At 45.3% G+C, this 26,051-nt stretch overlaps 3 protein-coding genes across 6 annotated transcripts; 2 read left to right on the top strand and 1 right to left on the bottom strand.

Moving 5' to 3' along the window:
* The first annotated feature begins 1,749 nt into the window (after positions 1-1,749).
* SCRN2 (secernin 2) lies at positions 1,750-12,334 on the top strand. Of its 4 annotated transcripts, none has more exons than XM_066627255.1 (9): positions 1,750-1,820; positions 2,101-2,282; positions 3,383-3,561; positions 4,176-4,357; positions 5,587-5,786; positions 6,657-6,872; positions 7,472-7,637; positions 8,522-8,702; positions 9,545-12,334. In XM_066627255.1, exons 3-9 carry the CDS (start codon positions 3,388-3,390, stop codon positions 9,701-9,703), a joined length of 1,278 nt encoding a protein of 425 aa, XP_066483352.1. In that variant the 5' UTR covers positions 1,750-1,820; positions 2,101-2,282; positions 3,383-3,387; the 3' UTR covers positions 9,704-12,334. The 4 variants fall into 4 exon arrangements, with proteins under 4 accessions (XP_066483352.1, XP_066483353.1, XP_066483354.1 ...); XM_066627257.1 differs by lacking the exon at positions 1,750-1,820 and adding an exon at positions 1,826-1,913 and having other exon boundaries at positions 9,548-12,334; XM_066627254.1 differs by lacking the exon at positions 1,750-1,820 and adding an exon at positions 1,826-1,913.
* On the bottom strand, positions 10,028-18,775 carry LRRC46 (leucine rich repeat containing 46). Its single transcript, XM_066629262.1, has 9 exons — positions 18,766-18,775; positions 17,559-17,661; positions 17,325-17,433; positions 16,667-16,713; positions 15,183-15,292; positions 14,437-14,506; positions 13,231-13,394; positions 12,399-12,746; positions 10,028-10,062 (listed from the first exon to the last, which is right to left on the bottom strand). Exons 1-9 carry the CDS (start codon positions 18,773-18,775, stop codon positions 10,028-10,030), a joined length of 996 nt encoding a protein of 331 aa, XP_066485359.1.
* A 1,000-nt stretch (positions 18,776-19,775) lies between these two features.
* Positions 19,776-25,791, top strand: MRPL10 (mitochondrial ribosomal protein L10). Its single transcript, XM_066628368.1, has 5 exons — positions 19,776-19,844; positions 20,965-21,140; positions 22,421-22,585; positions 23,000-23,144; positions 24,815-25,791. Exons 1-5 carry the CDS (start codon positions 19,802-19,804, stop codon positions 25,039-25,041), a joined length of 756 nt encoding a protein of 251 aa, XP_066484465.1. The 5' UTR covers positions 19,776-19,801; the 3' UTR covers positions 25,042-25,791.
* The last annotated feature ends 260 nt before the right edge of the window (positions 25,792-26,051 follow it).

Raw genomic sequence — 26,051 nt, 5'->3', positions numbered from 1 at the left:
ATGAAGGGGCAGGCAGGCTCTAAATCACCTTTCCCTGCTTACTTTGTAAGCATCCTGTAGGTGGGGAGAAGTGATTTGGAGCTGCTGCAGCGTTTGCTTTTTCTACTTCTCCCTCTAGTAGCATTGTGATCTTCTTCTGACTTGCTCTCAGCCAGTTGCAAGAGGATCAGAGTGTCCAGCAGAGCAGCGGGCTTGAGAAGGCAGTGGACAGACAGGCCAGGGGCTCATCTATTCGCCCACCTCTATGAATATCTGTGGGTGCCACTTCACAGGGACACTTCAGATGGCCTCATGGTTGAGCTGCCCTGCCCCATCAATGGCTAATAAACAGAATCTGGTTCTTGACAAATTAATCAGTGTCCATGCCTTCTTCCCACAAATATATGTGAGTATCTCTAACAATACGATGTCCCAAATTTGCCTGTACCAGTCCTACAGAGTGGGTGGGTGCCTGAGCTGGTATCCAAGAAAAGGAATACAAATCCTAGCAATGGTCAACAGACCAAAAGCCAGTGCTGTATCATCTGCAAGTATCAAGCCTTCAACAGATCCAAATGATGCATTTTTGGGATTATACAAGATACATCCTGTTCAACCTCTGAACTTTGGTGTTCTTGGCCACGGAGGGTGGGAGGTGGAAGTCCAAGACCATCTCTGCTGTCCACAGCCACTCACAAATTCTACTACCCACTCCCTTGAAATGCTGTCCTCCCACCCCTGCCAGCATGTGCACACACCCATCTCCACCCTCACTGACATGCACTTTACCATTTCCACCTACCTGCTCCTTTCCACTTTTGCTGTTTGCAAAATGCTCTGCTCCCAGCATTTTCTCCACTGGCCGCTGCACCACAATAGAGCTGGTGCAGGATGTGGCAAGCACTCTCCCCCGCTTGTGCCCAGGCTAGCCCCTCTGCATGGTCAGACACTACAGGTGATCAGGTAGGTGGCCCTACCGTGAAGCAAGGTGAAGGGGGCATTTAAGACAGCTATGGTGTTTATATGCTAGGGAGGGAATCCGTTCATTCTGTGCCAGTGCGCTTGGGGTGGGGGGTTCAGCGCAGCTACAGGCAGGCAGTGGTGAGAGAGGTTGTGGGAGGAGAAGAGACAGTGGCCTTGTGAGCAGAAGGTAGCACTGGCACTGTGCAGGGGGGAGAGGAAGGTTTCCCGGGAACCTAACCCTAGCGGATAATGAGAACTGACTATCTTGAATCCAGCCAAAGAAGAGGCACCAACAGCACATTCCACTTCATCCAAGGAGTCTCTTTGGCGGGACTTCCTAATTCCTTTTAGCTGGCTGCGTGACAGGCAGAAATTCAGCAGGTGAATTCCCATCATGCAGTGCTTAGGTTGGGAACATCAGCAGCTGTTAAATTCTTGCCTACCACGGAGTCACTAACAGCAGCACAAAATTTGGAAGCCTATTGGTACGAAAAGGTAGCTATCCTATGACCTGGCATTCTGAGGTATACTCTCTCCAGCCATGGAGGTTCCACTTTGTGATTACGATTAGCAAGCAGCCCTTGTATAGATACTGCTATAGCTCCAAATGAGGAAGAGGTTGCATTAAGTAGCAAAATAGATGATTTGTTAGGAACATAGCCAGGGCTTAGGATACCCAAGGCATTTCAGATTGCTCCTTGGGAACATCTGCAGAAGATGGTCTAAGTGCGCCTCCTAGTGTCCCTCTGGACCATAACAGACTGTCTTGTTTTCCCATCTTCCGGTTAGCTTCAGTCCAGTCCTGGTGTCGTGACTTCAAGCCACAGCTTTGGTTTTGCAGATTTGTTTCTGGTTTGCTGCCCCGGAAGATCTGAAAGGTGCGGAGAAAGGATGGTGGGAGAGACTCTGATCCTTGAGCATGCAGAAGGCTGTGGCTGTGCATTGATAGAGCAGAGGGAGAATTGCAGAAGGTGGGAGAGAGGAGTAGGACCCTTTGCAGGGGATGCATAAATGGAGAGCAAAACTGCATTGGAGAATGTGGTGCTGGGGAGGGGGAGGGGAGGCAAAGATCAGAGGAGTTACAAATGTAGGCTAATGGGGAGGGAGACATAAGAATTGCAAAAGATGTAGTGAGAAGCTACTACCTCTCCTCTCCAGGGCCTGGGCACTGCAGAAGTCCAACGGTTTCAGGGTGAGCTGATCATTGCACACTGCCAAGAAAAAAGGAGTTTTGAAGTTTGCCAGGAGAAGTGACTGAAAGGTTTGGTGATTGCAAACAGATCGAGGGAGAACGAGGATTTATACACCACCACCAAAGTGTGCTTAGGGCTTTGCAAAGGGTAAGTGAACAGGTCCCTGAGCCAAGGAGCATACAATCTCAAATTCTATGCAGGGAGATGCCAGAGGAAGGGAGGGTTTTTGCAAGGATTTCATGGCTTCCCTGGTTGGTTTCTGCTCCTCTTCCAGCAGCCATGGCTCACAGTTTGGGAACCATTGGGCTCAGGGATTGTGCCAAAGGCTTCATGGAAAAAGGAGAGGTTAAAGAAGGCTGTGAAGGGTGTAAGAGGCAGCACTACATTGTGTTTTGGGAGGCTGTTCCAGTCATAAATGGCAACAAGGGGAGAAAGGGCAGAACTGTTTGCAGAAGCAGGGTATAAGGGGACTGGTATTCCCATTTATACAGAAGCTCCCCCTACTTAAGAACATTCCATTTAAGAACTTTCAGGATACAAACAGGATACAAACAAACATGTCCCTAGATGGCAGCACCCATTTCCTGTCTTACTCTGGTCAGCCCCAGCAAGTCCTCTTTGCCCACTGCTCAAGGTAAGACCACGTAATATAGAGCAGGGGTGGCCAAACTTGCTTAACTTAAGAACCACATATGATAAACATCAGGATTTTGAGAGCCGCAAGAGAGATGTTTGTTAGCTGTGATATTTAAGAAGCATTTAAATTCTTAAATATATTTACTCACTATGAACATTAAACTTAGGTTTTACTCCAGTAGACGGTCAGTTTATATCTGTTAAAAAAATTACAAAGTTTGAAAATTTCTTTTTACCTTTTTTACGGATTGTGATGCAAAAAGGAGCCCAGTCAGCATATTTCTGAGAGCTGCACATTATATATCAAAAGAGCCACATGTGAGCCATGGATTGGTCGTCCATGATGTAGAGTACTATATAGGTACTGTAGATACATTTTTTCCATAAATCACAAAATGTTCACTACCGATAGTGATGTTGGACTAAGGACAAAACAACCTCCAATCAAACCCTGGAAACTTGTTTTGAATGAAATGAAGTTAAATAGCAAAGGCCCACCCATATAAATGCAAGCCTCCACCCATATAAATGCAGCAGACAGGTCCTCCCTCCATGGCTTGGAGTTGCAAAAGCTACAATTTTCATCTGGCTTCTTATGGTTTTGCCTGTAGATAGAATGGCCGACTCTTGTCGCCTTGTCCCTTCCTCTTGCGACTGCTTCGTCTCGCTCCCCCCAGCCTCTGCCAACAGAGAGGTCATCTTTGGTAAGAATTCAGATCGGCCAAGGGACGAAGTCCAGGAGGTAGTCTATTTTCCAGCTGGATGCCATGCCAAAGGGACAAAGGTCCAGGTAAGCTGAAAATGGAGACGTGGGGAGGACACTATCATGGAAAGCAATTGACAGTGAAGGATCTCTGTTGCCAGATTCCATTGCAAGTTAGAGAAAGCCAAGAGCACGATTACCTTTGTCTTACCATCATGTTCCCTGCATTCCACTAATGGCAGGTGCAGAACTGTGCCCCCCCCCATGCTCTGACAGCCCCATATTCTTCTTTCATGCAAAAGGGATGATGTCCTTGTACACCCCAACAGTGAGAACCCTTTCTTTTCCCTGGTGGCCTCTTCTTCTGGCTCTCCTGGGTGCCGCCATCTCGGCTAGCCCAAGATCTCATGCAATTCTTGCAAAATTTCGTGAAAATTGTTTGAGATCTTCTGTGATCCGAGATGGTGATGGAGAGCTGGGAAGAGGCTGCTGCGAAAGAAGAGTGCTGTGACTCCAGTAAGTTTGGGATCTGCTGCCTTAGTCTTTCCTTGCTTGCCCCAGGAATCTTTCCTAGCACAAGTAGGGAACTTGGGCAGTCTTTATGAACCACCAGAAAAATAAGCAAGTTAAGCTTTTGTTCAAGCAATGTAATTGTGTGGCTTTCGTGTTGGTTACAAAGAATGGCTTGTCTTTCTTCCTAGTGCACATACATTGAAGTGGACCAGGTAGAAAGGACCCATGCAATCGTTCTGAGCCGACCAGCCTGGCTATGGGGAGCCGAGATGGGGGCCAATGAACATGGTGTCTGCATTGGCAATGAAGGGGTGTGGAGCAAGGAGCCAGTTGGAGAGGTGGAAGCTTTGCTGGGCATGGATCTGGTCAGGTAAGAGACATCAACTTGTACTACACATCATGTTACATCCACACATGGCTCATGCCAAGGTCATTGCCTGGGTATAATGGTTTCATTAACTCCTGCCGAGGCTGTGGTACATACCAGATTAATGACAAACAGTATCATCAACCTTGGTTTTTGCATCTGTAAAACAGAAATAAAAACAACCTGCCTTACAGAATTGCTGCGAGGGTCAGAGTGCTAAAGATTTTGAGCAGTTAAAGCATTGTTTATTAATAATAGTAAATAAGGGCTACAAACTTTATTCGGCACAGTTAGGTGGTAATAATGCTTAGCATTCACATGGCACCTTTCCTGAGTGTACAGAACATTTTTTATATCAGGATTGCCACTGTGGCATGTAGGGTGATTAACCTCCTTGATAGAGTTCTGATTTTAAGAGCTCCTGCCTCGAGATCCTCCCTTGCCTGTCATTAGCTGCTGGTTGCTTATCAACTCCAACCACAGCTTTTCTTCTGGAGCAAATAATAGGGAGCAGGTGCAGATTTTTGGGACTATGTTGCAGGAGGAAAGGGTTAAAACCCTCTTCCTTGCATGCCACTATACCATTCCTGATCTTACACACCCCCTGGTGCCACTGTAAAAAAAAACACACACACACACACACACACGCATGCATGATGTGGTAGCATCCATTACTTTTGGTTCCTGAGGCTCTGTGCTGGATAAAGAATAATACAGTGGACCCTTGTCATCCTCAGGGGAACAGTTTGAAGACCCCCTCTCCCATGGATACCAATGTCCACAGATAATAAAATCAATGGAAGGGCTTCAAAGGACCTCCTGGACACTACCATAAGCATCTTCTGGTCGCATCTGGGAGGTCCTTGAGGCCCTCCAGACATGGGCTCGGCACCCATGTTGAGTCAAATCTGTGAGTACCAAACCCACAGATAAAGAGGGCCGGCTGTACTGGATAGTACCCAAGGACTGCAATCTTAAGCACTCTTCCTCTGGAGTAGGTCCCACTGAGCACAGTGAGACTTGCTTCTGAATACACATGCTTAAGAGTGTGCCATAACTGTTACTTATCTTACACTTAAAGGAACTTGTGCCTTTCTTTCCTGGTTCCCCCCCAAGTCATTTTTACAACGTACATTGAACAAATGTATTTCATTTTTATGATAAATTCTAATTATTAATTAAGGAATTGACAGCCACCTTAATGGTGTTTATAGTTAAATGTTGTATTCCAGGCTGGGTTTGGAGAGGGGCAGCAGTGCCCATGAAGCTGTCCAGGTGATAGCAGAACTCCTGGAGCACTATGGCCAAGGAGGCAACTGCAAGGAGGAACCAACCCCTTTTGTTTACCATAACACCTTCCTTGTGGCTGACCGCACTGAAGCCTGGATCCTGGAAACAGCTGGGCGGTTTTGGGCTGCACAGAGGATTAAAGGTAAGGGGAGAAGGATAACCTTGTATGCCACCCTGAGCTCCTTGGAGAGAAGGCTGTCAAAGATGCTGATGCTGATGATAAAAACGTGGCTTCGGAGTTTCACCAGTCATCTCCTACATGCTTTTAACCATATTTTTTAGTCATGAGGACTAGAAACTTAGAATTTCTCGGGAAGCTGAGTTCAGCAAACATCACCATCAGTGCTGCAAGTTATAGGGCTTGCTCGAGAGGATGGAATGTCCAGACCCTTTCAGAGTTAGTCCTACTCCTGGTGGTTACGAGGGCCTGTGTTGTGATAGCTCAGTCTGCATTTCCCAGAAGTCGATGCAGCTGAAGCTGGAAAAAGAAGCAGAATAAAGAGCAAGAGTCGTGAGACAAGAGCCACTGAGATGAATTTTATCAGGTGGTTAAAGTGGGTGTCAGGTGGGCCCCTTTTGGGGGTACAAAATTTATTTGGGGCCCCTTCCCTTCTACATTGGATCATAATTTCATACAATCATTGTAATTCTATGAATTACAATATATAAAACTATGTAGGCTTACACCAAATGTGAGTGCTAGTCTTCACAATATAAGCAAACATTTTCTGAGATCCCAAGAAAATTCCATCTTCCCACCTTTGGCTCCTGGGCCCCCTTTTTGACTCCAGGCCCAGGTACGATGTACCCCTGTAATCTCCTCTCATGGGCTGTGAAGGGATCGAAAAATGTATGTTGCCAAGAAATTTTAGCAGCCCCTCCTTTAGCCCCTGGGCCCAGGTACCTTCCTCTGATGGGCCCTGGGTGGGACCTTATATAAGTAACCTAAGGTGTTCAGAATTACTCAGTTATTGAGCTTTTTTCTCACCTTTCACTGGTTCCTCCCCTACAGAAGATGCCCGGAACATCTCCAACCAACTGAGCATTGGTGTGGACATTACTGCTGAACACCATGGCCTAAGGCAACATGCCCAGGAGCAGGGTTGGTGGAACGGCGAAGGGGAATTCAGTTTCACGGAGGTATTCTCTCTCATCCATCAGCCTGTCCGCATGGAGGCAGCCAAAGCTCGCTACTGTGCTGGCCAGCGACTACTACAGCAGCATTCAGGTGTCTTTTCAAAAACTGGAGGGAAAGAATCCAAATTGAAGGGGGGGGGGTTTGTTGGATCTATTAAAATGGAACTCTTGACTGAAAATTTGAGTGGTCTGCAGTGGATTGTGTATTCAGTTTGGCTGAAGGAAATTCATGCACTAGCTGGGGAGCAGACTACCTCTGAGCATATGCAGAGTTTTTTCTTTTCTGTTCAACTTGGAGACTTTAGTTAGTTCCTCTGCATCTGGATTAGGTAGGGCAGGAATTTAGCTTGCTAGAAGAGGTCCAGGTGCCAGCCGAAGATATTTTGATGTCTGCTATGGAAAGTCCTAGTGGCATCCCTTTTTACTAATTTCAACTGGCCTGTGCTGGGAAACTTCTGAGTGGATCGTTCACCCTTGGGCACATCTGTCTCCTGCCAAGCCCCCTGTTAATGGTTCCCCAAAACTTCTCTTTGTTTTGTCTGATTGTAGAGCCATCTCTGCAGGCACATGTGAATTATGACACTAAACAAATGAATGAACGGTGGGGCAGTGGGCCCCTCTTTGGCAGTGGGGTGACCTATTTGCCATCTCCAGTGTTTGTGCATTACTCCTCCTCTTGTGTGGTTGTAGGGCAAATCACTGCAGAGACCATCATGACCATCCTGAGTGACAAGGCCAGTGGGATCTGTGTGGATTCTGAGGGTTTCTGCACCACAGGAAGTATGGTGTCCATCCTCCCACAGGACCCTCACATACCTTGCGTCCACTTCCTCACAGCCACACCAGACCCTTCCAGGTGAGCTAAGAGCTCCTGCTTAACAAATTCAACAGAACAGACACATGCACAGTTGCCTTCTTCCAGGTATTACCCATTATTGCTTTCCTGTCCCAGAAGCATCTTTGCAGCATAGGGGAAGCCTGCTTGACAGTTGTGCACTTTACTTGGGGTCGCCCTTGGTGGTATCTAGCTGGGGTTAACCATGGTGATTTATCTCTTAATGAAGATTAGGGACACAGGTGAGCGAATTGCATCCGTATTCTAGCTCTTGTCTTTACTAGTGATAAACGTCCAGCTGCAATTCAATGTACTTTACCTGAAAAAGCTACAAAACTGGCTGTGACCTTAGAACAAGGGTGGCTAAACCACAGTTTGTGAGCCACATGGAGCTCTAAGCTTAGAAGCAGCCTTAATAAACCATGTTGAAAAACCAGGAGTGCATCCTTGTACTAGCCAGACCCGAGTTTAAATGGCCACTTTGCCATTAAACTTTCTTGGTGAGCTTGGAGCGACTTCCAGTCCTGACTAGAGCCATGCACTCTATATCAGGCTGCCCTTCAAGACAATTTGGTAGCTTCAACCTGTGCAGATGGAAGCTTCCTATTTTCAACCAGCCCTGCAGCAGTTGCATTGGTTACCAACCTGCTTCCAGTTTCAGTTAAAAGTGCGGGCTTTAATCTTGGCCATTTGGCATTGCTTGCTGGGCCATCCTTGTGGCAAGTAAGGGTGCAGCTGCTGAAACCAGGGCCTTTTTAAAAACAGCTCAGTTAAACATTTGTGTAGTATTTTTATACGTATGGTATTTTGTTTGGATTTATATCATGTTGTCACAGTTTGCCTGTGCCTTTCTTTGTGTGATCTACCTGACAATTCTCTCTCTCTCTCTCTCTTTCACTTGGCAGGTCTGTTTTCAAACCCTTCATTTTTGCTTCCAACATCACTCCCTTCCCTCAGGTGCAGTCGCCAAACTTTGGTGACAAAGACCCCATCCGGGAGGTTCCTCGGTTTCAGAGCCGAGTTGACCGGAGGCACGAGCTCTACAGACAGCATCAGTTAGTTTTGGAAATCATGAATCGTAATCAGGTAACCTCCAATATGTTTGCTTGCAACCCTCTTTTGTGCTAAGCTGACCTGGGCTCACCATCATGTCTGCTGCCCCAAGCAAGTTCATGAGAACAATTTATAATTGTGTGAAGTTTCTGAAAGTTGCTGAGAGTCCTATTAGGAGACTTGTAATTCTCTGAGGGGAGGGTCCAGTTTCCCAGTGTTTCTCAGTTTGAACTTTTTATGGCGAGGTGCGTCCTTTATGTCAGACTGCTTTGGCAGCAAGATTTTTATGGTCATGCCTTTTTTGCTTGGAATTCTGGGTATCCTGACATTAAACCTGACTGCTTTAAATCCAAGGACACCTTCCAAAGTAGCCAGCATCTGAAGTCCTGTGAAAAAGGGAGTAATTTCTCCCAATGCATTGCTCCTTTCTGTACTAGTGTTGCTTCAGTTCTCAGGATGGGTCTCTCTGGAATGAACAGGAGAAATAATCCCTGCATTGCTCCCATGTGATCTCTGTTTTCAATGTTAGCAATAGAGGCAAAGGGACTTGTAAGGGGTTTAGAAGCAGAGACTGTGAGTAAATTGAGCCCTGTGGTCAAGGAGCATTGCTGTCGCCCAGTGCTGAGGTTGTCCTGCACTGGATTGCTTGCCAAGTCTAGTTTCTGAGTTGTTCATAGTCATCCATATTTATCACTTATTTTTCATGTGGCTCTGGGGTTTAGAAACTTTACAGCTTTTGTATTTATTTATTTAAAGAAATGGTGGAGAGATGTGGCAAGTGTCATGCAGAGGCAGATGATTGCGATATCTCCTTTTTGTAGGTCCCCATTAACATACCATCTGTCCTTTGTGACCCTTCCCCCCCCCCCCCACAGCAGGAGAACCAAAGACTCCAGGAGACAATACAGAAACTTCAGCAGAAGATTTTGGATGCCATGAAGAACTTGTTGGCAGGTTCCTTTATTCTGAAACCCCAAGAGTTGGCTGACCTTTTCTGTGACTACATTAACAAAGAACTCAAATTATACAAATGATGGAGAATTATTGCTTTCCCCCATTCAGAACATGTAGGTTGAAGTCTGATCCCATAACTATAGAGAGTTCCATGTGTGAATCTCATCTTTCATCTGTAATGGTGTCTTCCCCCCTCCTTTGTTTATTAAACGTAATATTCTGGGGTTAGCATACATAGCCTACAGTAGTCATTGTCACTGGATGTCTTGTATCCACTGGCACAAGTTGTGATTTGAAAATGCCATGAAGCATGGACATATCTAGTTAACAGCAATAACAGCTAAAAATGGAACCTCTGTGTCCAGGAGTTGCATACAAGTAAGAAGGGGTCATCCCATTGTGCCCTACTTGGGGATTTCCTGGGTTCTCTGGCTGACCACTGTCAGAGACAATGCACTGTGTAAGACTTGGCATGGCATTCTTCTGAGTAAAGTATGTGACAGGTGACACCCTGTCATCAATCTCAAATTTTAGCTAGTTGCTTTATTTTATCATCTGGTGAGCATGTGACTGAGTATGCTTACGTTGGATCCCTTTGATCAGTGAAATCACCTTAGTAAAGAAAAGAGGAAAGGTGAGCCAACCCTGGAAAATATGGGAGGAAATAATCCTGTTTCTCTTTTCCCCTGCTAACTGGGCAAAGGCTATTAACAGGGTAGCTCTCTTGCATTTCAGGCAAGGATTGTTCCAATTCAACCCAGCATGTCCGCCCTCTAGTGGCTGTTGCTGGTGTCTCCGTTGTGCTGCTTGATAGATTGTGAGCCCCATTGAGGGACAAGGAACCATTTTCTTAAGCCTTTGCTAAATTGCCTTGTGAACTTTTAATTGAAGAGGGGTATATAAATATTTATAATAATAATTTGGATAAGCAGAGACCTCTGATTCCCCTGCAGTGGAAGGGCAGGCACAGGATGAAGATGCCTTGCTTTGGCTGTGAGGAAACTCCCAGGCCTGAGATATTCTCAGCCCTCGCCAAGTAGCAAACCATGGCTTCCACAGAGAGTGAGGGGCTTAGTAAGGAGAGTTGAGCAGGTGTCATTCTCTTCAACACGCCTGTTTCTAGTACATGCTTGTTATAGAAAGAGAGAGAGAGAGTCCTAACTAGGTTGCGTGCACTTGCTACTTGGTAGAGCCCAGAATTAGCTTTTTAGCAAGTCCTCTGCTAATGGTAGGCTTGCCTGATCTGCCACATAGGCACTTCTCCTGAGGTCTTTGGCAGCGTGTAGCCAATTGCTTTCTGTGTGTATGAAGGCTGATACGACAGTGGATGTACTTGGATTGTAACCTCTTCCAGACAAAGCAGGATAACAAGAACTGACCCTTTTTTGTACTTTAGCAAGCAGTATTGTGTGGGTGGGTGGGAAATCTCAACTTTTAAAATTTCATAGTATGTTGTTTAAAGATGCAGCATAGGCAGAATGCCTGCAAGGTGCATGTTCTCTGCTTCCTTGTTCAGATCTGAAGACTTTGTAGGAACAAGAAGAAGTATTTATTCCAGTCCCTTCCTCCTGCTGTGATCCTACTTCATACCCATCCTGTTGTCATTCTCTGCTGGGGGGATGATTTGGGACAGAGCTGCCTTCTAAACCAGAGACATATGAGCCTGCCCAAAGGCTTTGCTGCCAAGAGCCTGTGACCCTCTCCTCATTCAGTACAGAGGTGATAGCTTGAATACAGTACACGTGCAACTTGCTAGACTAAGGGTGCAATCCTAACCCATTTTCCAGCACCGACATAAGGGTAATGCAACTTCGAGGTAAGGGAACAAACATTGTCATACCTTGAGGAAGCCTCTGTGCCTGCCCCCCAACTGCAGGATGCAGCACATGCCCCAGTGGCATAGCTATGCCAGTGCTGGAAAGTGGGTTAGGATTGCGCCCTGAGTCAATTGGAGTTGCTGCAGTCTCTGTTGAGGGGTCATAGATCAGCTACCAGATAAGCAGCTATCTGCTTAACATTTTGCCTGCCAGTGTAGGTATAGTGTTCTCTAACCAAGAATTCCAATTAGCCTTGTGACTGCACAGTTCACAGGCTTCTTCTGGGAAAGCTATTACAGTTAACCCAGTTCTCATCCTGTGAATATTTATTGTGCAGATATATCCCGAACAGTCACAGCAAGCCTCCTTAACTTCCACTAGAAGGGGCAAACTCTAGTGGGTTAAGTAAATCTATAGTCATCCTTACTGCCATTTTCTCAGAGGAAGTGCAACCTAGTAGTAACAGCAGAGGTAACCTGGCTTTCTGTTTCTAACAAGCTCCCCCCCCCCCCGTCTCCCTACACTCCAGGTTTTGTGTATAACTTTTATTTTCAAAAAATACTCCAAGCACACAGCTGTAAATAATATTTTGAATGTCATACGTGTCACATCATCTTTTATACAGAAGTATTAGAAACATTTCTGCCACAATATAAAAGGAAACAGGTCTCAGGTGAAATAGCCACAACTGTTGACTAATAAACTATAATTATTCATAATAACACATACATAGTTATAAACGTGTGTGAGTTATTGGAGTAATTACTGTTAGTAGCAATTGTGGCTAATCCATGCAAAAATTGTTTGATGTGACTTTAAAAAAGACAGACCAGAGCTCTTTTGTCACTTAGATTCAAAGACATTTTTTTTATTTTACAGAATAAAAAGGTTACACAAAAGGTCTTCAAATGGTGAAATGGTCATTTCTTTGCACTCTTGCTTCCATTTTTTAATGTACCAGGTGCTTCTCCTTTCAAGGTTTTCAACTTGGTCCGGCTGCCGCTGCCCTCAGGCCTTTCCTTTGAAGCACGTGCTCCCACAGGACATGTTGGAGGTGCTGTTTTTAGAAGTGGGCTTGAAGCCACATGATGCTCAGTTTGGAGCATGGTATCCTCCAGGGTTGAAGTTACATGCTCTGAATTGGATATACGTGCAGAGGGGCTACCTTGGCTTCTTTCAAAAGGGAGTCCTCTCAGTTTCTGCCGTTCATCCAGCTCCTTCAGACGGTCCTCATGTTCATTCACTGCCTCCCCTCTCCTCCAGGTACATCGACTGGCAAACTCCTCATGGAGGTCAGCAAAGAAGTCTTCCCCCCCCCCCCAAAAAAAAAACAGGAATAAGATAAGGTGTGGTCACCACATTCTGGCATCACTGAATTCACCTCTCTTGACTGGTATCCTGCCTGCCTGTGGACTTATCTTATAAAAACATTTTTATATACCTTCCCTGGTTAGGTCTGCTTCAGACATGGCGTGCTGCGATTCTGACTGGGAGTCCCACCCAGTAGCTTTTTTGGAGGCAAAGTGGAGCTTACAGTTGGAAGTACATTTCTTTAGCAAGCATTGCTGCAAACATGGATTGACTGTAACAGGGCTACTGATAAAGATAAATCACATAAGGACTGAACAGCATATTAAAGTAGGATTGTTGAAATGATGGTAATGATATTTTCCTTACCTATATTCTAGTCTATATTCTAGTTGCAAAACCTGATATTCTTTTGCTTCCCCATTTTCTTAACACTTATTTCAGAAACAGAGAGCAAACTCTCATCTAAGCTTTTGGAGTACCTTTTTCTGCAGTTAGAGGATGAGAGAGCTCGGGAATGTCATCGTAATCACTATCTTCTGAATCCTCCTCCTCCTTTTCTCTGTCTTGCACAGAAGCCTTCTGGCTGGGGATATGCTGGGCATCCAGTTCAATTAGATGGGGCAGGGCTTCCAGCACACACTGCCTTGAAATAGCAAGAGAGATCAGCTGGAGTTCAAACAGTCCATTTCTAAGGCACAAGATAGGTCTCCCTAGTGAGGTCCAAGCGGTTGCTAGAGGAGCTGCAAACTTCCAGGGGGAAAGGATACAATGCAGCTTCCAGCTGCAATCACAGTGTTAATTTCTAAAAAGAAGAGCGCTGCTGGCTACACTATTTGATCTGAAAAGTGTTCCTCCCACATCCCACACTCTTTGTATGCTGTCGGTGGGCTCTCATTATCAACTTCATATTCCATGATGCTATTGTGTATACAGACTTCCATTTCTGTAGATCAGGAGTGGGGAAACATTTTGGCAGGAGAGCCACATCATCTCTGTCATTATTTCGAGGGCGGGGGGGGATTAATTTACATTTCAATTTGAATAAATTTACATAAATGAATACATTAGAGATGGAACCTATATCAATGAATGAATTTTACTGAGTTTATTTATAATACACATGAGAACTATCATACATGAGACACATGAGAACTATCAAACAGGCATATAGAACCACATGAAAATTATGAACTGTTTGTCACACACCTCTTACAAAGTGAAAACATAAAGACCAAGCCAGAAACACATGGAGACACAAGTTGTTCAGAGACAACGGGGGGGGGGGGGATTTTAAAAAAATGGCCAGGGAAAAGCAGAAAACACATGGAGACTACAATTCTGTAATTATAGTCTTGCTGTAATTTGGCCCACAGCTCATGCCTGGTGGTCATGACTAGCAGTCATGGACCACCACAGCCTCCAACAGTCTCCGATGGGCCAGAGTCTCATTGGAGATTGAGGGCTCCCTGCGGGCCGGATTGGGGGTCCCCAAGGGCTGCAAATGGCCCGCAGGCCAGTGTTGCTCACCCCTGCTATAGATCATCCAAGAGTGGACATTAGGGTTCAGAGATGCAGGAGGTGTGGGGCTTAATTGTTCACCATGTGTAGGCTCTAAAACGATATAACCCCATGTGCTAGGGCTAACAAATGGTTGTGGGTATAGGAGGATTACTTTGTGGCTTTACCTGTAGCGGCTCTGATCCGTGCATTTATTTCCTGTTAGGTTAAGGACCAGGAGGCTCTGGGGAAGTTCATCTGCATATAGACCATAAGGCAGAAACAGTTAAGGAACTTAATGAGAGGTGGCAAGTGGAAATAAATACAGATTGCTGTTGTTTGACGGATGCAGGTCTGGCTCATGACAGTTTGGCATCTGAGGCAAACAAGCAGACACTACTGTCATTGCCCTTTTAACCTGGGGCAGCTGCTTCTAGTGCCAGATTTTGTGTTATCTACATGATTGCACCAGGTTGGTGCAGAAACAGATACTGTGTACAGAATTCATTTTTCTTAAGCTAGTGTGTAGTCCTTATTAAGGCTGAAAGAGACTTGAAAGTGTGTTGGCAATGCCTGGAGAAAAATCAGAATTTAGCAAGATTTCCAGCGGGCTAGAGAGTAAGATAATGCACATAGCCCTGTGCACAGTCCTGGTCTCTTCCAGAACAAATGGCAGGAAAAAAAGGAAAAGGTACACAACTTTGCTTTGTTTGCCCAAGTTATACTGGCTGCAGAATTATACTAAGTACAGTGTCTACTAGTCAAATTGATAAAATAGTTGCTTGATGTTAATATCCTATCAAAGACAGGATGGGCTATTTTCCACAGTGGAGCTCCAGGTAGTGTTTTGAGAATGTTCTTTCATTCTGGACAACTTATTAAACCCACAGAGAGTATACTTAGGTGCCAAAGTGGAGCTTAGGATTAGATGTACCTGTGTCCAAAGTCTTGATGCGATTCTCAGAGAGATCCAGAAATTGCAGCTTCTGGAGACCCTGCAGGTTCTCCACTCTGTGGATGTGGTTTCCAGCTAGCGACAGGAACCTGTGGTCACATGAAAAGGTAAGAGGAGGAAGCTGAGGGATTCAGGTGATCAAAGAGGGCACTGCCTTTCAGGCAGGAGAACTGTATTTAAGCAGTGATGCACTGAGGCCTAATAGCTAACAAAGGGACTAGCGGGTGATCTCACAAAGGCTGTGATCCACCTCTCACCAAGCAGTGGATAGAGCTGTGATCCAACTCTCAAAGCTCAGCACTAGCTAGCCCTTTTGCTGGAGCGGACACTTTTCCTCCTCCTTTATTCCTTGCACTGGTCAGTTACCAGTTTTCAGTTCTCACCATTAAAATTCTTGATTCTTCTATCCCTGACAATGGTTTTAGGACCCAATCCTATCCAATTTTCCAGCACTGGTGCAGCCGCAATGCAGCCCCAAAGTAATTTGTTCCTATACCTTAAGGAGTCCTCTGTGAATGCTGCCCCACCACAAGATGCAGTGCATGCCACGTCACAGCAGCACTAGTACTGGAAAATTGGATAGGATTGGGCCCTAAGTCTCACCAAAACAGAAAAAGAAATCCCACATGTGTAAAAAGCTAGCACATAAGGGAAAGTGTTCTAGCCTTTTCTAACATGTTAATTTTCTATGTGCATGAAACATTTCTATTTGGAAGAGACTGGACTGTGAGCCCCTACCTGCAATCTGAAGTGGTACGGCCCATACACAGGTTTACCATCCCCTCTTCTCTCCTTATAATCCCCCTCCTGTTGTGTAGAAACTCATCTCCTGTTGACTTCCTTTGTCTCCTCTCATTCTGGTCTCTGTCTTTTGTTATGCTGCTTCCTATGATCTAAAGAGATATCTCTACTCCTCTGTTAATCTCCTTCAAGTACCTCCTTAAGGCTCACCCCAGAGCAAAGTCTTTTCTTCAAGTCACCTCTTAGTTATCTCCCTTCCCCCACCACTCAATCCATGCCACCTTCCTTGGGTGGATCAGACTAAAGTCTGCTTAGAGCGCTATCCTATGCATGCCTAATCAAAAGTAATTGAATTCCGTGGGGATTACTCCCAGGTAAGTGTGTTTATGATTGCAGCCCTAAGTCAGCATCATCTCCAGATCAGTAGCCAGCCAAACATTTGGAAAGTTCACAAGAGGGTTCTGTGCACCTAATATACATAAATAGGCTATAAAACTCTGATATAGAGATCTGGTCACTTTCATGTTCCATACATATCAAACATGTCAAGCAGCAATGCTATTAGTGGAATACTAACTTATCCCATGCATGCCAACCCAAATTCTTAATCATTTGAGCTTCATTAGTGATAACTGGAATCCCTTACCTCCATCTACTCAGTAGGAATGACTTTTTTCAAGCTTCCATTAAAAAAAAATTGACAAAAAAGGAATACTACTTACTTTAAGTTGGGGAGGCAACTCAGGTTCTCAATTTTCTCTATTTGGTTCTAACAATGAAAAGGACAATGAATCAACCAGACTGCCTGAATAATAAAAAAACCTGGGAACTGTTGAAAGCAAAACATGGGAAGGGGAGCATGTGCATGCAGAATTCACATATCTCAGACCAAAAGATAGGAGTTGTAGAGGGATCATTTTCACTTTCTGGTCTCTATGCTTGCACCATGTTGCTCAGGGCTCTGGGGCACTGAGTCCCCTCTGCACTGAGTCCCTTCTGGCACTCTCTATGTACCCCATTGGGTGCAGCCCCCGATACTGAAGATTCAGGGGTTGGATGAGCCTAGTGGGCCCTAGATCAGTGGTTGACTTAGCACCAGCCCTGTCTGTCCTTCTTGGTAATCCTTGAATCAGAATGTATGTGTCTCTTTCCCCACCCCCCATTCCAATGGTAAGATGCGTGAGCTGCTACTGCATCGAGGGAAACTCATTTCATCACAGTGAGAGGATACAAGAGTCTTTTAGCCTCTGTCACCCATGATGAGAGTAAAGCCAGTATGGGTTTAAACCTTGAGTACATGGCTTGAGTACAAGGCTCAGACTGGTGGGGCCCCAAAGAATGTTGCAACACAGTAGCAAAGAGAGTAATATAATAGGTTACCTCTTGCAGGTAGATGCTGTGGATCTGTTGGAAACCTTGGAGGTTTGCTATACAGCTAATTCTCTCCCTATCCAGCCGGAGGATGGAAAGAGAGGTCAAGGCTTTAGATCTGAAGGGAGAGATAGTTCCTCAGAAGTCAGCAGCGTACCTCTTTCCTTCTTTTCCCAAGTCCTACCTCCACCTGAAGAAATCTCACCATTGGTTTGTGTAACCACTGGTTTGTGTAATACTCACATATTCTCTGGAGTCTCTTTCCCCACTGGGATGAACAGGTTCCTCTGGGCAATGAGGGATTTTGTCAAGTTCACCCCTGTTTTTGAGGAATTCTGTGAGTTCTCTAAAAGCAAGAAGACAGATATTTTGGTTTATCTGGTTTTCAAGTCTAGATTATGTTTAGCTAACAATTCACTTGAGAACCAGATTGGACCCAAGATATAGATATATAAACAAAACTTTTCTAAGAGATCAAACCACTTCACATTCATTGTCTGGCAACCCAGTCTTATCATGCTTTCTCAGAAGTAAGTGCCACTTACACTCAATTACAATTGCATAGAATTACAGGCATAGTAATACTGAAATGCAAAGCTGAATAGAAGGTAGACTGGCTCCCTATTGAACTGCTGGCCAATTTTTAGTAGGGCACCTTGTGTCTCCTAGTTTCCAGGATTCTTGCAAAGAATATTGCATCTTCATCTGACCCAATAACAGCGCAATCCTATGCAAGTCTACCCAGCAGTAAATCCCATTGTGTTAAATGGGGTCTATTCCCATGAAAGTGTGCATAGGATTGCAGCCTAAGGTACTTACATCCATACAGGTCTACAAAAGAGTTAGGGTTGCCAGATACAAATGGGGAGCAGAGTGCCTATACCTTTAACCAGTGGTTCTCAAACTGGGGTGTTGCGAAGCCCCAGCCAGAGAGCCCTGGCTGCTTCCCCCTTAAGGGGCAGGGGCAAGGCAGAGACACAGTCCCCAGGATTGCATCACTTAGGGGGGGTGCAGGGGCTGGCATGTACTTACCAGTCCCTGCAGCAGCTTCCTAGGGGTGCAGGGAGCCCTGCGCGACCCTCCACAGGGCTCCCTGAACTTTAGAAATTGAAAGTGGAGCTATCGTGCCCCACTTCCAGTTTGCAATTGCAAACACAAGGCCTCCTCAAGGTATGGGAACATTTGTTCCCTTACCTCGGGGCTGCATTGCAACTGCACCGGTGCTGGAAATCTGGATAGGATTGGGCCCTATGCCATTTCTGCCCAAAGTTGCATATACGCAACAGGGATCTAATGTGTACACCTATGGGCTGAGCACATTAAACCACAGAAGCCCCTTTAGAAAAAAAGAGGTGACCTGAATCCGCACATGAGGATGCGCCACACACACACACACCCCCACACCCCCACATAGGCAATCCCTTGTGGCCTTGCAGACAAGTTTACTTACCTTCAGGCATGACTGACAAAAGGCGTCACCAGTGCAGTTATAACTCTCAGTTACAAGGCTCTGGAAGAAGACCTAAGATGTATATGACTGAGAGGGTCAGTCTGCCTCGGTGGTTGTGTGTGACACTGTTGGTGTGTCTTGTGTGATGGCTGCAAGATGGTTGGGGATCCCCTTAGCAACAGCTTCCGGATGAGAAGGGAAACAACAACAAAAAACCCTTTAGCAACAGCTTTGGAGTTTGTCTAGCAACTGCCAGGCAGCTCAGTGAGGGCCACCCTAGCAATAAACCTTGTGTGTGTGTGTTTAATAAGGCTTGGAAGGTTTGCCAGCAGCAGGTGCACAAAATGATTTCTGGGGTCTCTCTCCTCCGCAGTGTTTACGGGGTGAGAGGGAAGCTTCCTTGTGGCTGTTTGTGCCTGGGTTGCCTGGCAACAGCTTGGGAGGCAGTCTCCTAGCAACGGCAAGAGAATGTGTGGGGGGGGCAGGTAGTGAGCATCTTCTTAGCAGCAGTGTGTTTGGTGGCTTCTGATCTGGGCTATTCTGTGCAATGCATCAAGGCTTGGGGGGCAGAGGGGCCTCCTTACTAACACCTTGAGGAAGGGTGTCCTTGTCTGAAGGGGGCCTTAGAGCCCAAGCCTAGGCATGTCTACTCAGAAGTAAGCCCCATTATAGTCAATGGGGCTTACTCCCAGGAAAGTATGGATAAGATTGGGCTGTTAGGGATTCTCCTTAGCAACCACAAGCAGGCGAGAAAAAAAAGTCTAGCAGGGGCTGCAGCTGTCTTTGCCTTAAAAAGAGTTATGACGTGTGTGTGTGTGTGAGAGAGAGAGAGAGGGGGGGGAGACTGTTGCTAGGGCAAAAGGGATTTCCCTGTGGGGGGGAAGGGGAAGCCCTTTTTCTTCAGGCAGGCTTCCACCCTTCAGTTAAGAAAAGAGACTACTTCCCCTTTAAATCCTCCACCGCGCCATGATACAGTAAGAGGTCCTCTGATTGCCATCCCATAATGCTCTCAGTCCATTCTCCACCCCGCTGTAAGATGGCTGCTGCAGGAGGCTGCTGCAGAAGGTTTTGCCAAACTGGTAAGGACAGGTTGCTCTTAGGGGATTTCTGTACCTATTACTGTGTGCTAAGAAAGGTTCTCTGCATGCATCTTAACCCTCTTCTTGCAGCTTCATTGGAATCCAGTGTTTGCTAGTCCTCTGTCTCACCTGATTGGAATCCTGGGTCTTGCACCCACATGGATCTAGAGCAGTGTTTCTCAACCAGTGATACTGGTACCACCAGCGGTATTTCGGGGGGGGGGGAGGAGGGTCTGGTGGGGCTTGCAGGACCCCTGCTGCCTGGCAGCAAGACCAGGAACATGACACAACAGTACTAGACCACAACAGTTTTTCCAGGATGCATGCCATGGTCCAAACTAGAGCCCAAGGCTAAAATCTCAATGCTTTTAAAAAAAAAATCTAAACAAAAAAACTCCAGCAAAAGTTAAGAAACTAAAAATAGTAGTAGTTGGCAACCTTCAGTCTCGAAAGACTATGGTATTGTGCTCTGAAAACTAAAAATAGAGGTTAAAAAATAAGAAAAAAACTCACTGAAAACTATGACTAAAAACTGAAATGAAAATAAGTAGAACTAAAAAAATAAACTATACTAAAAACTAGCATCATGTGTGTAAAAAATTATATTTTTAGAATTTAAGTATATTACTTTAGTAATATAGTATATATTTAAAGTATATTACTTTATTATATTAAAAGTGCACTTGTGCTTTTAATGAATGTAATTTTAATACTTTTATGTGACCCGTTGGGGTCTGATCTGCCTTATCGTTTTATGTTTTAATATTATAGTACTGTTTTAGTCTCTCACTCTGTGCTGTGTTTTATGAGTGCCCCTAATGTGTGAGAGAAAAGTGGGATATAAATTCTTTAAATAAATATTTTGTGTCTTATGTTTTGTACAAATGTGTTCACATTTTTCTGGATCACAGGGAACTTTCCTATGTGGCATTGAAGCAACAGTGAAGTTAGGGTCCGTGTAGATTGTGCTGTGTCAGTGTAAAAGTTATTTAATTAAGCCTGTTGAGATAACACATCCATAATTCACACTTATGAAAAGCTTATTGTGACCTACTGGGAATTTGTTTCTCATGGTCCTTTTCAACATCAGGTTTCTCCTGTTTTGTTCTTTTATCCACAGCTCCAGGCTGGCTACCCACCCTTCAGTTTGTTCGCCATGGCTCCAAAGCCGTCACCCGCCACTGGAAAGCCATGAACATTATGCGCCTGAAGCTGATGGCAGTGACGGAATACATGCCACCAAAACCTGCAATCCCAGAGACGTGCATCAAGCCACGTATTAGCTATGTTGAGGAGGTAATGGCATACTTCACACCCTTTGGGCTCTTTTCCACTATGTCAGGGTATACCTTTGGGCATAATCCTTGACTGGGCTTATCATACTTCCTCTGTGATGTTGCCAATTGCACTGGGGTTCATTTGATTTCTGTGCCAGATAACTGTTGTATTGTGATGAAGCTTTGATATCTGCTGCTCTACTTGTTCTTTGAATCTGCTGAGCACATCTCCAGTATGCCACTTTTGATCTGTCAAGCCCTGGAGCATTCTGACCTTGCCTGTTTCAGGATTCACATGTTTGGTTACATTTCATCATGATCTTTAAGTTCAGCAAGGACACTTCCGTGGCTATGTAGGATACTACTCAGGCTGTGTGTGTGTGTGTGTGTGGGAGGTACCCCCATTGTCTGAATATTTGTATGTGACTCGTAGATTCAGAATCTTCTCTATAGCCGGGATGGTGTAGTGGTTGGGGAGTTGGACTTAGACCTGGAAAGTCTGAATCCCTACTTGGCCATGAAACTTCTTGGGGGACCTTGGGCCAGTCACTCTCTCTTGGCCTCGCCTAGCTCACAGGGTTGTTGTGAGGGTAAAAAAAGGTGAGGAACCATGTACACGGTACTGAGCTCCTTGAAGGAAGTGCAGTATAAAAATGTGAAAAATAAAAATAGTGAGATGCCCTCCATATGGAATTCGTTACCCAGAAAACCTCACTTTGCCAGCTCACTTCTGACTTGTTTAAGACCTTCTTTTGTTGAGGAAGGCATTTGATTAGCTAGAATAAAAATTTTTTTGTGCTCTTTACTGATTGCTTTTGAATTTTTTAAAAATACTTTTATTCGTTTTGCCTAGGTTGCCATTAAAGGTGACCGATGCCCACTGAGTTGAACAGAAATTGTAGAAGTGTACAGTGTTTAATTGTTTGGTGTATTTTGAGTGCTTTGTATGTTGTAAGATTGTTTTGTTTTAATGTAAGCTGATTGGAAAAAGCAAGGTAGAAATAAAATAATAAATTAGTATGTGTTGGACTAGCCTTGATGATGGGAATCCTTTGACAGTGAATGCGTAGGCAAGGGAATGCTCGGATGGTTTAGAAAATGTTTTGCTGAAGAAGCAGATCTTGGGAATATTGTGAGAGAAGAGGGTAGCACCACAGCCGAGGTTAGATGGAGATGCTGTACAGTTTGAACCAGGAGCTACTTGCATATCATGTATGCCATCATACTGATCAGTGGGCCCTCCTTTCCAAGTTTGGCGGGTTCTCAGTCCTCATGCCTGCCAACAAATTTCTCCCCCAGGAAAATGGCTTTGTAAGGCTGTTGCGTCGGCAAGTGGAGCAAGCATTCCTTGAGAACAAAATGATTGTTGTGTGCCAGTACAACCGTGTTCCGGGAAATGACATGATTCTTCTGAGGCATAGGCTGCGGAAGTACAACATCCATGCGAAATTCTTCCCCAATGAGGTACTGTTTTATTCACATAGTTCTTTTAGGAATTCAGGGAACAGCATGAGTGGTAAGCTTATAATTTCTAGCCAACTGCCCAGATCTTGTGGAATGCACAGTTTGTGTAGGGCCAAGCTTCTAGAAACCCTAGAAAGTACCAGGCAATTACTTTTCCACCAAACTCTTCTGCCTTGTTAAATTTGCCCCCTGCCCTCCACTGGGCCTTTCCTTTAACTGGATACTATAACTTGAACTGCTGATCTCTACCGAGAGATCCTGCTTGAACCATTCAAAGTTCCAACACAGCAAAAGAGTATACTCTTGCCACAGCAGCTGCTCTCCTCCCTGGCCTTCAGTCAAAATTGAAGTCCTGCTTTAGACTTAGTGTCTGTTCTTTCTTGATGAACTGATGTATTACCTCCACACTTCTAGATCATGCAACCTTTTCTTTTGGAGTCCAAATATAAGAATCTCCTCCCTCTCTTTGTGGGGCGCAACCTTCTATTGGTGAGTCCAGAAACAAGAGCACAAGAAATGCTGCGGGTCTTGAAGAGTGTGCCACAGATTAACGTCCTGGGTAAGTGTTGAGAGCTATGGCTCTGTGCTATTGCATAGTGTGATCAGTCTGTTGGGCCCTTTGCAAAAGAGAGAAGTGATGCAGTTCCTGTGCAGGAGCTGACTTGGTCTGATGGTTAAGTTGGGAGGTGGCAAAGAATGGGAATTGCTAGTGGATAGTGGAGATTGACATAGGGGGGGGGGTCAGGAGGAAGTTGGAAAGGGGGCAGGCTGGAAATAAAAAAGGGGGCAGACTGCCTAAGCATAGGCAAAGGTGTGGGAGAGTGTGATCTGAAGGCACATCACAGAGTTGAAGCTAAGGGATCTGAGCTTCTAAATTGCCTGAATGAGTTAATACAGCAACCATATGGAAGGTGTTCTGAGCTCTTTGGAGGGAAGAGTGGGGTATACTTTACAGCACAATCCTAAGCAGCACTTAAGCCAGCTAAAGTCTCTTGTGCCATAAAGTACTTCACACCACATTGGAAACCAGCTAGGTTGATGGAGGTGCCCACACCAACCCAAAAGTAGATCTAATCTTGGACTCGGGGCACAATCCTAACTTGCACTGGAAACAGGAAGGCCAGCAGGCCTGTGCTGTATCCAACACAAGTTTGGGGCTGCCTGAGGCTCGGCCAGAGGCAAGGGGAAACTTTTCCACTTACCCAGGGTAGAGCTGCAGCAGCTCCAATGGGTCTACTTGGATCTGTGCCACCTGACAAAGTGGTGCAAATCGGAGCAGCTTGGCAATGGGGCTAGGATCCAGCATAAGTGCTGGATCCTGGCCCTGTCTCCCACTACCCGTCTGCTGCCCACAGTCCTGCCTGCCGCCCATCCTCCTCCTGCCCCAAAATGCCTGTCTCCCAACTCTTTCCCGCCCTCCCCACTCCCCCCAGACCTCCATGCCAGCCAAGCTCAGCTGATGGAACTCACCTTTCGCCAGGGCCTGTGTCAGCATGGGGAGGACTTGTGTTGGCCTGTCTGCCACTGAGGATAGTGCCCTCTGTGATTTTGTGCCGGCATGGGAAGGCTGGTGCAGGGGATGGGGGAGGGTAGTGGGAGGGTGAAATGGAGACAGGAAGGGTATGCTTTTGGGCAGGGGAAGGGTGGACTGGGTGATGGATTTGGTGGGACCAGTAACACAGGCTGGATCCTAACTTCTGTCCCCATCCCCACCAGCATTACACAAGCAGCTTGAATTTGCACCTGCAAAATTGCTAGTCCCATAGGGGTGGCTGGGGTGTGATATGGGGTAAGGGGGAAAACATCCCCTAAGTCTGAGCGGTGCTCCAGCCAGCACCTGTCTTTTGCTGGATACAGCACGGGCAACTCGGCCTGGCTGTTCCAGCGCAAATTAGGATTGCACCCTAAAGGCACAATCCTAACCCACTTTCCAGCACCAAGGTAAGGGCAATGCAACTCTGAGGTAAGGGAACAAACATTGCTTGGGGTGACTGCCTCCCAACTGCAGGATGAAGCACCTGCCCCACTGGCACAGCTGTGCCAGCACTGGAAAGTTGGTTAGGATTGTGCCCTAAGTATGATAAACTACTAAAAGATTTGTTGAGGGTGTAAGTATGTGTAGAATGGACAGTTGCTTACTGTAAGTTCATATTGAAACTTGCTCAAATGTTTGTTTTTCACGCGTTTAGGTTCTACCCACTCACTCTTTTTTTTGTCTCACCTTTTCAGGAGCATGTGTTGACAATACCATCTTAAGCAAGCAAGGGTTCACAGACTATGCCAAATTGCCATCCATGGTGGCTGCCCAAGGGAACGTAGTGGGTGCACTCTCCCTTGTGACATCCCAGACAAGCACACTTCTGCAGCGTGGCACTGCTCACTTGACTTCCTTGCTGGACCACTATGTTAAACAGCAGAGCGGTGCTACAGTTGAAGCAAAAGTTCAGGACTCCTGAGAAGTTGGAAGCTCTTTGATTATGATCCATCTTCATGCCCGTTGCACCTTCATTACCTTGCACCCACACTAGTGTCTACTGTTTGGTTGAAACTCGACAGGGCTGACTCAGTGCATTAAGAGAGGAAAAAATGCATAAGATTGTATTTCTGTTTGAACCTCATGTTAATAATTAGTTCACATCCACATCCATACTGAGTCTCACAGATGTGGAACCAACCCAACAAATAAAGTAACCCAAAGGAAGTTATTACAGATCACAGCAGAATTAATAGGCTGGTAAACAGAAAAGCCGACTATTAAGCCCACCGCAATGCTCATCTCTGTGGTGCAGCTTCCTAAAGAATTAAGCCACATGCCTGCAGCTGCCAATCTAAATATTGTTACTTTTTTGTTTAAAGGATGCTGTTATGTATCATGTAGGGAATTGAGATTGGGGAAGATGGTAGGCAGAGCCTTTAATATTTTTTGCTAAATCTAATGCAAATTTTGTGACCTAAATAAATATGTTTTATTAATGGCTTATTTGGCATAATTTTGTTTTTCCTAATAATGGAGAGGGACAAAAAGCTGTACATGACATTGAAACGTCAACCCTGTCATCACTGGAATTTGCTTAGCCTCTGTTTTGTGTTCTGACATTTCATGAGGCATGGCTTACACACTTTCAACCTCACTTGTTACAACCATTTGGACTAGAAACTAGCCCTTTTTTTAAAAAAAGAAAAAGGTTTGAATAAACACAGGTTTGGAGGCTGTTTGGAGTGTGGTCCTTTTCTCATCCTTAACTTTCATATGTTTTTGCCCTGTTCTGTTTAAGCCTTTGTGTCATAGATGGAGTTAAAATGTATGGTTCGACAAGTTCAAATGCCTTTTCCCTTTGCAGTTCACCAGATAACTGTTGAACAGTAGAATGGTCTGATAAAACATGCTGGTTTTTCCAGCTGAAGTGTCTGTGGTCACAGCAGGAGTCATAAATGTATTCTCTGATACCAAGAGGCTATTTTGAAA

Source organism: Tiliqua scincoides, chromosome 5 (assembly GCF_035046505.1).
Source record: "Tiliqua scincoides isolate rTilSci1 chromosome 5, rTilSci1.hap2, whole genome shotgun sequence".
NCBI classification, from domain to species: domain Eukaryota; kingdom Metazoa; phylum Chordata; class Lepidosauria; order Squamata; family Scincidae; genus Tiliqua; species Tiliqua scincoides.
Note: the sequence above shows the minus strand (reverse complement) of the source record. Positions and strands in the feature narration are given on the sequence as shown.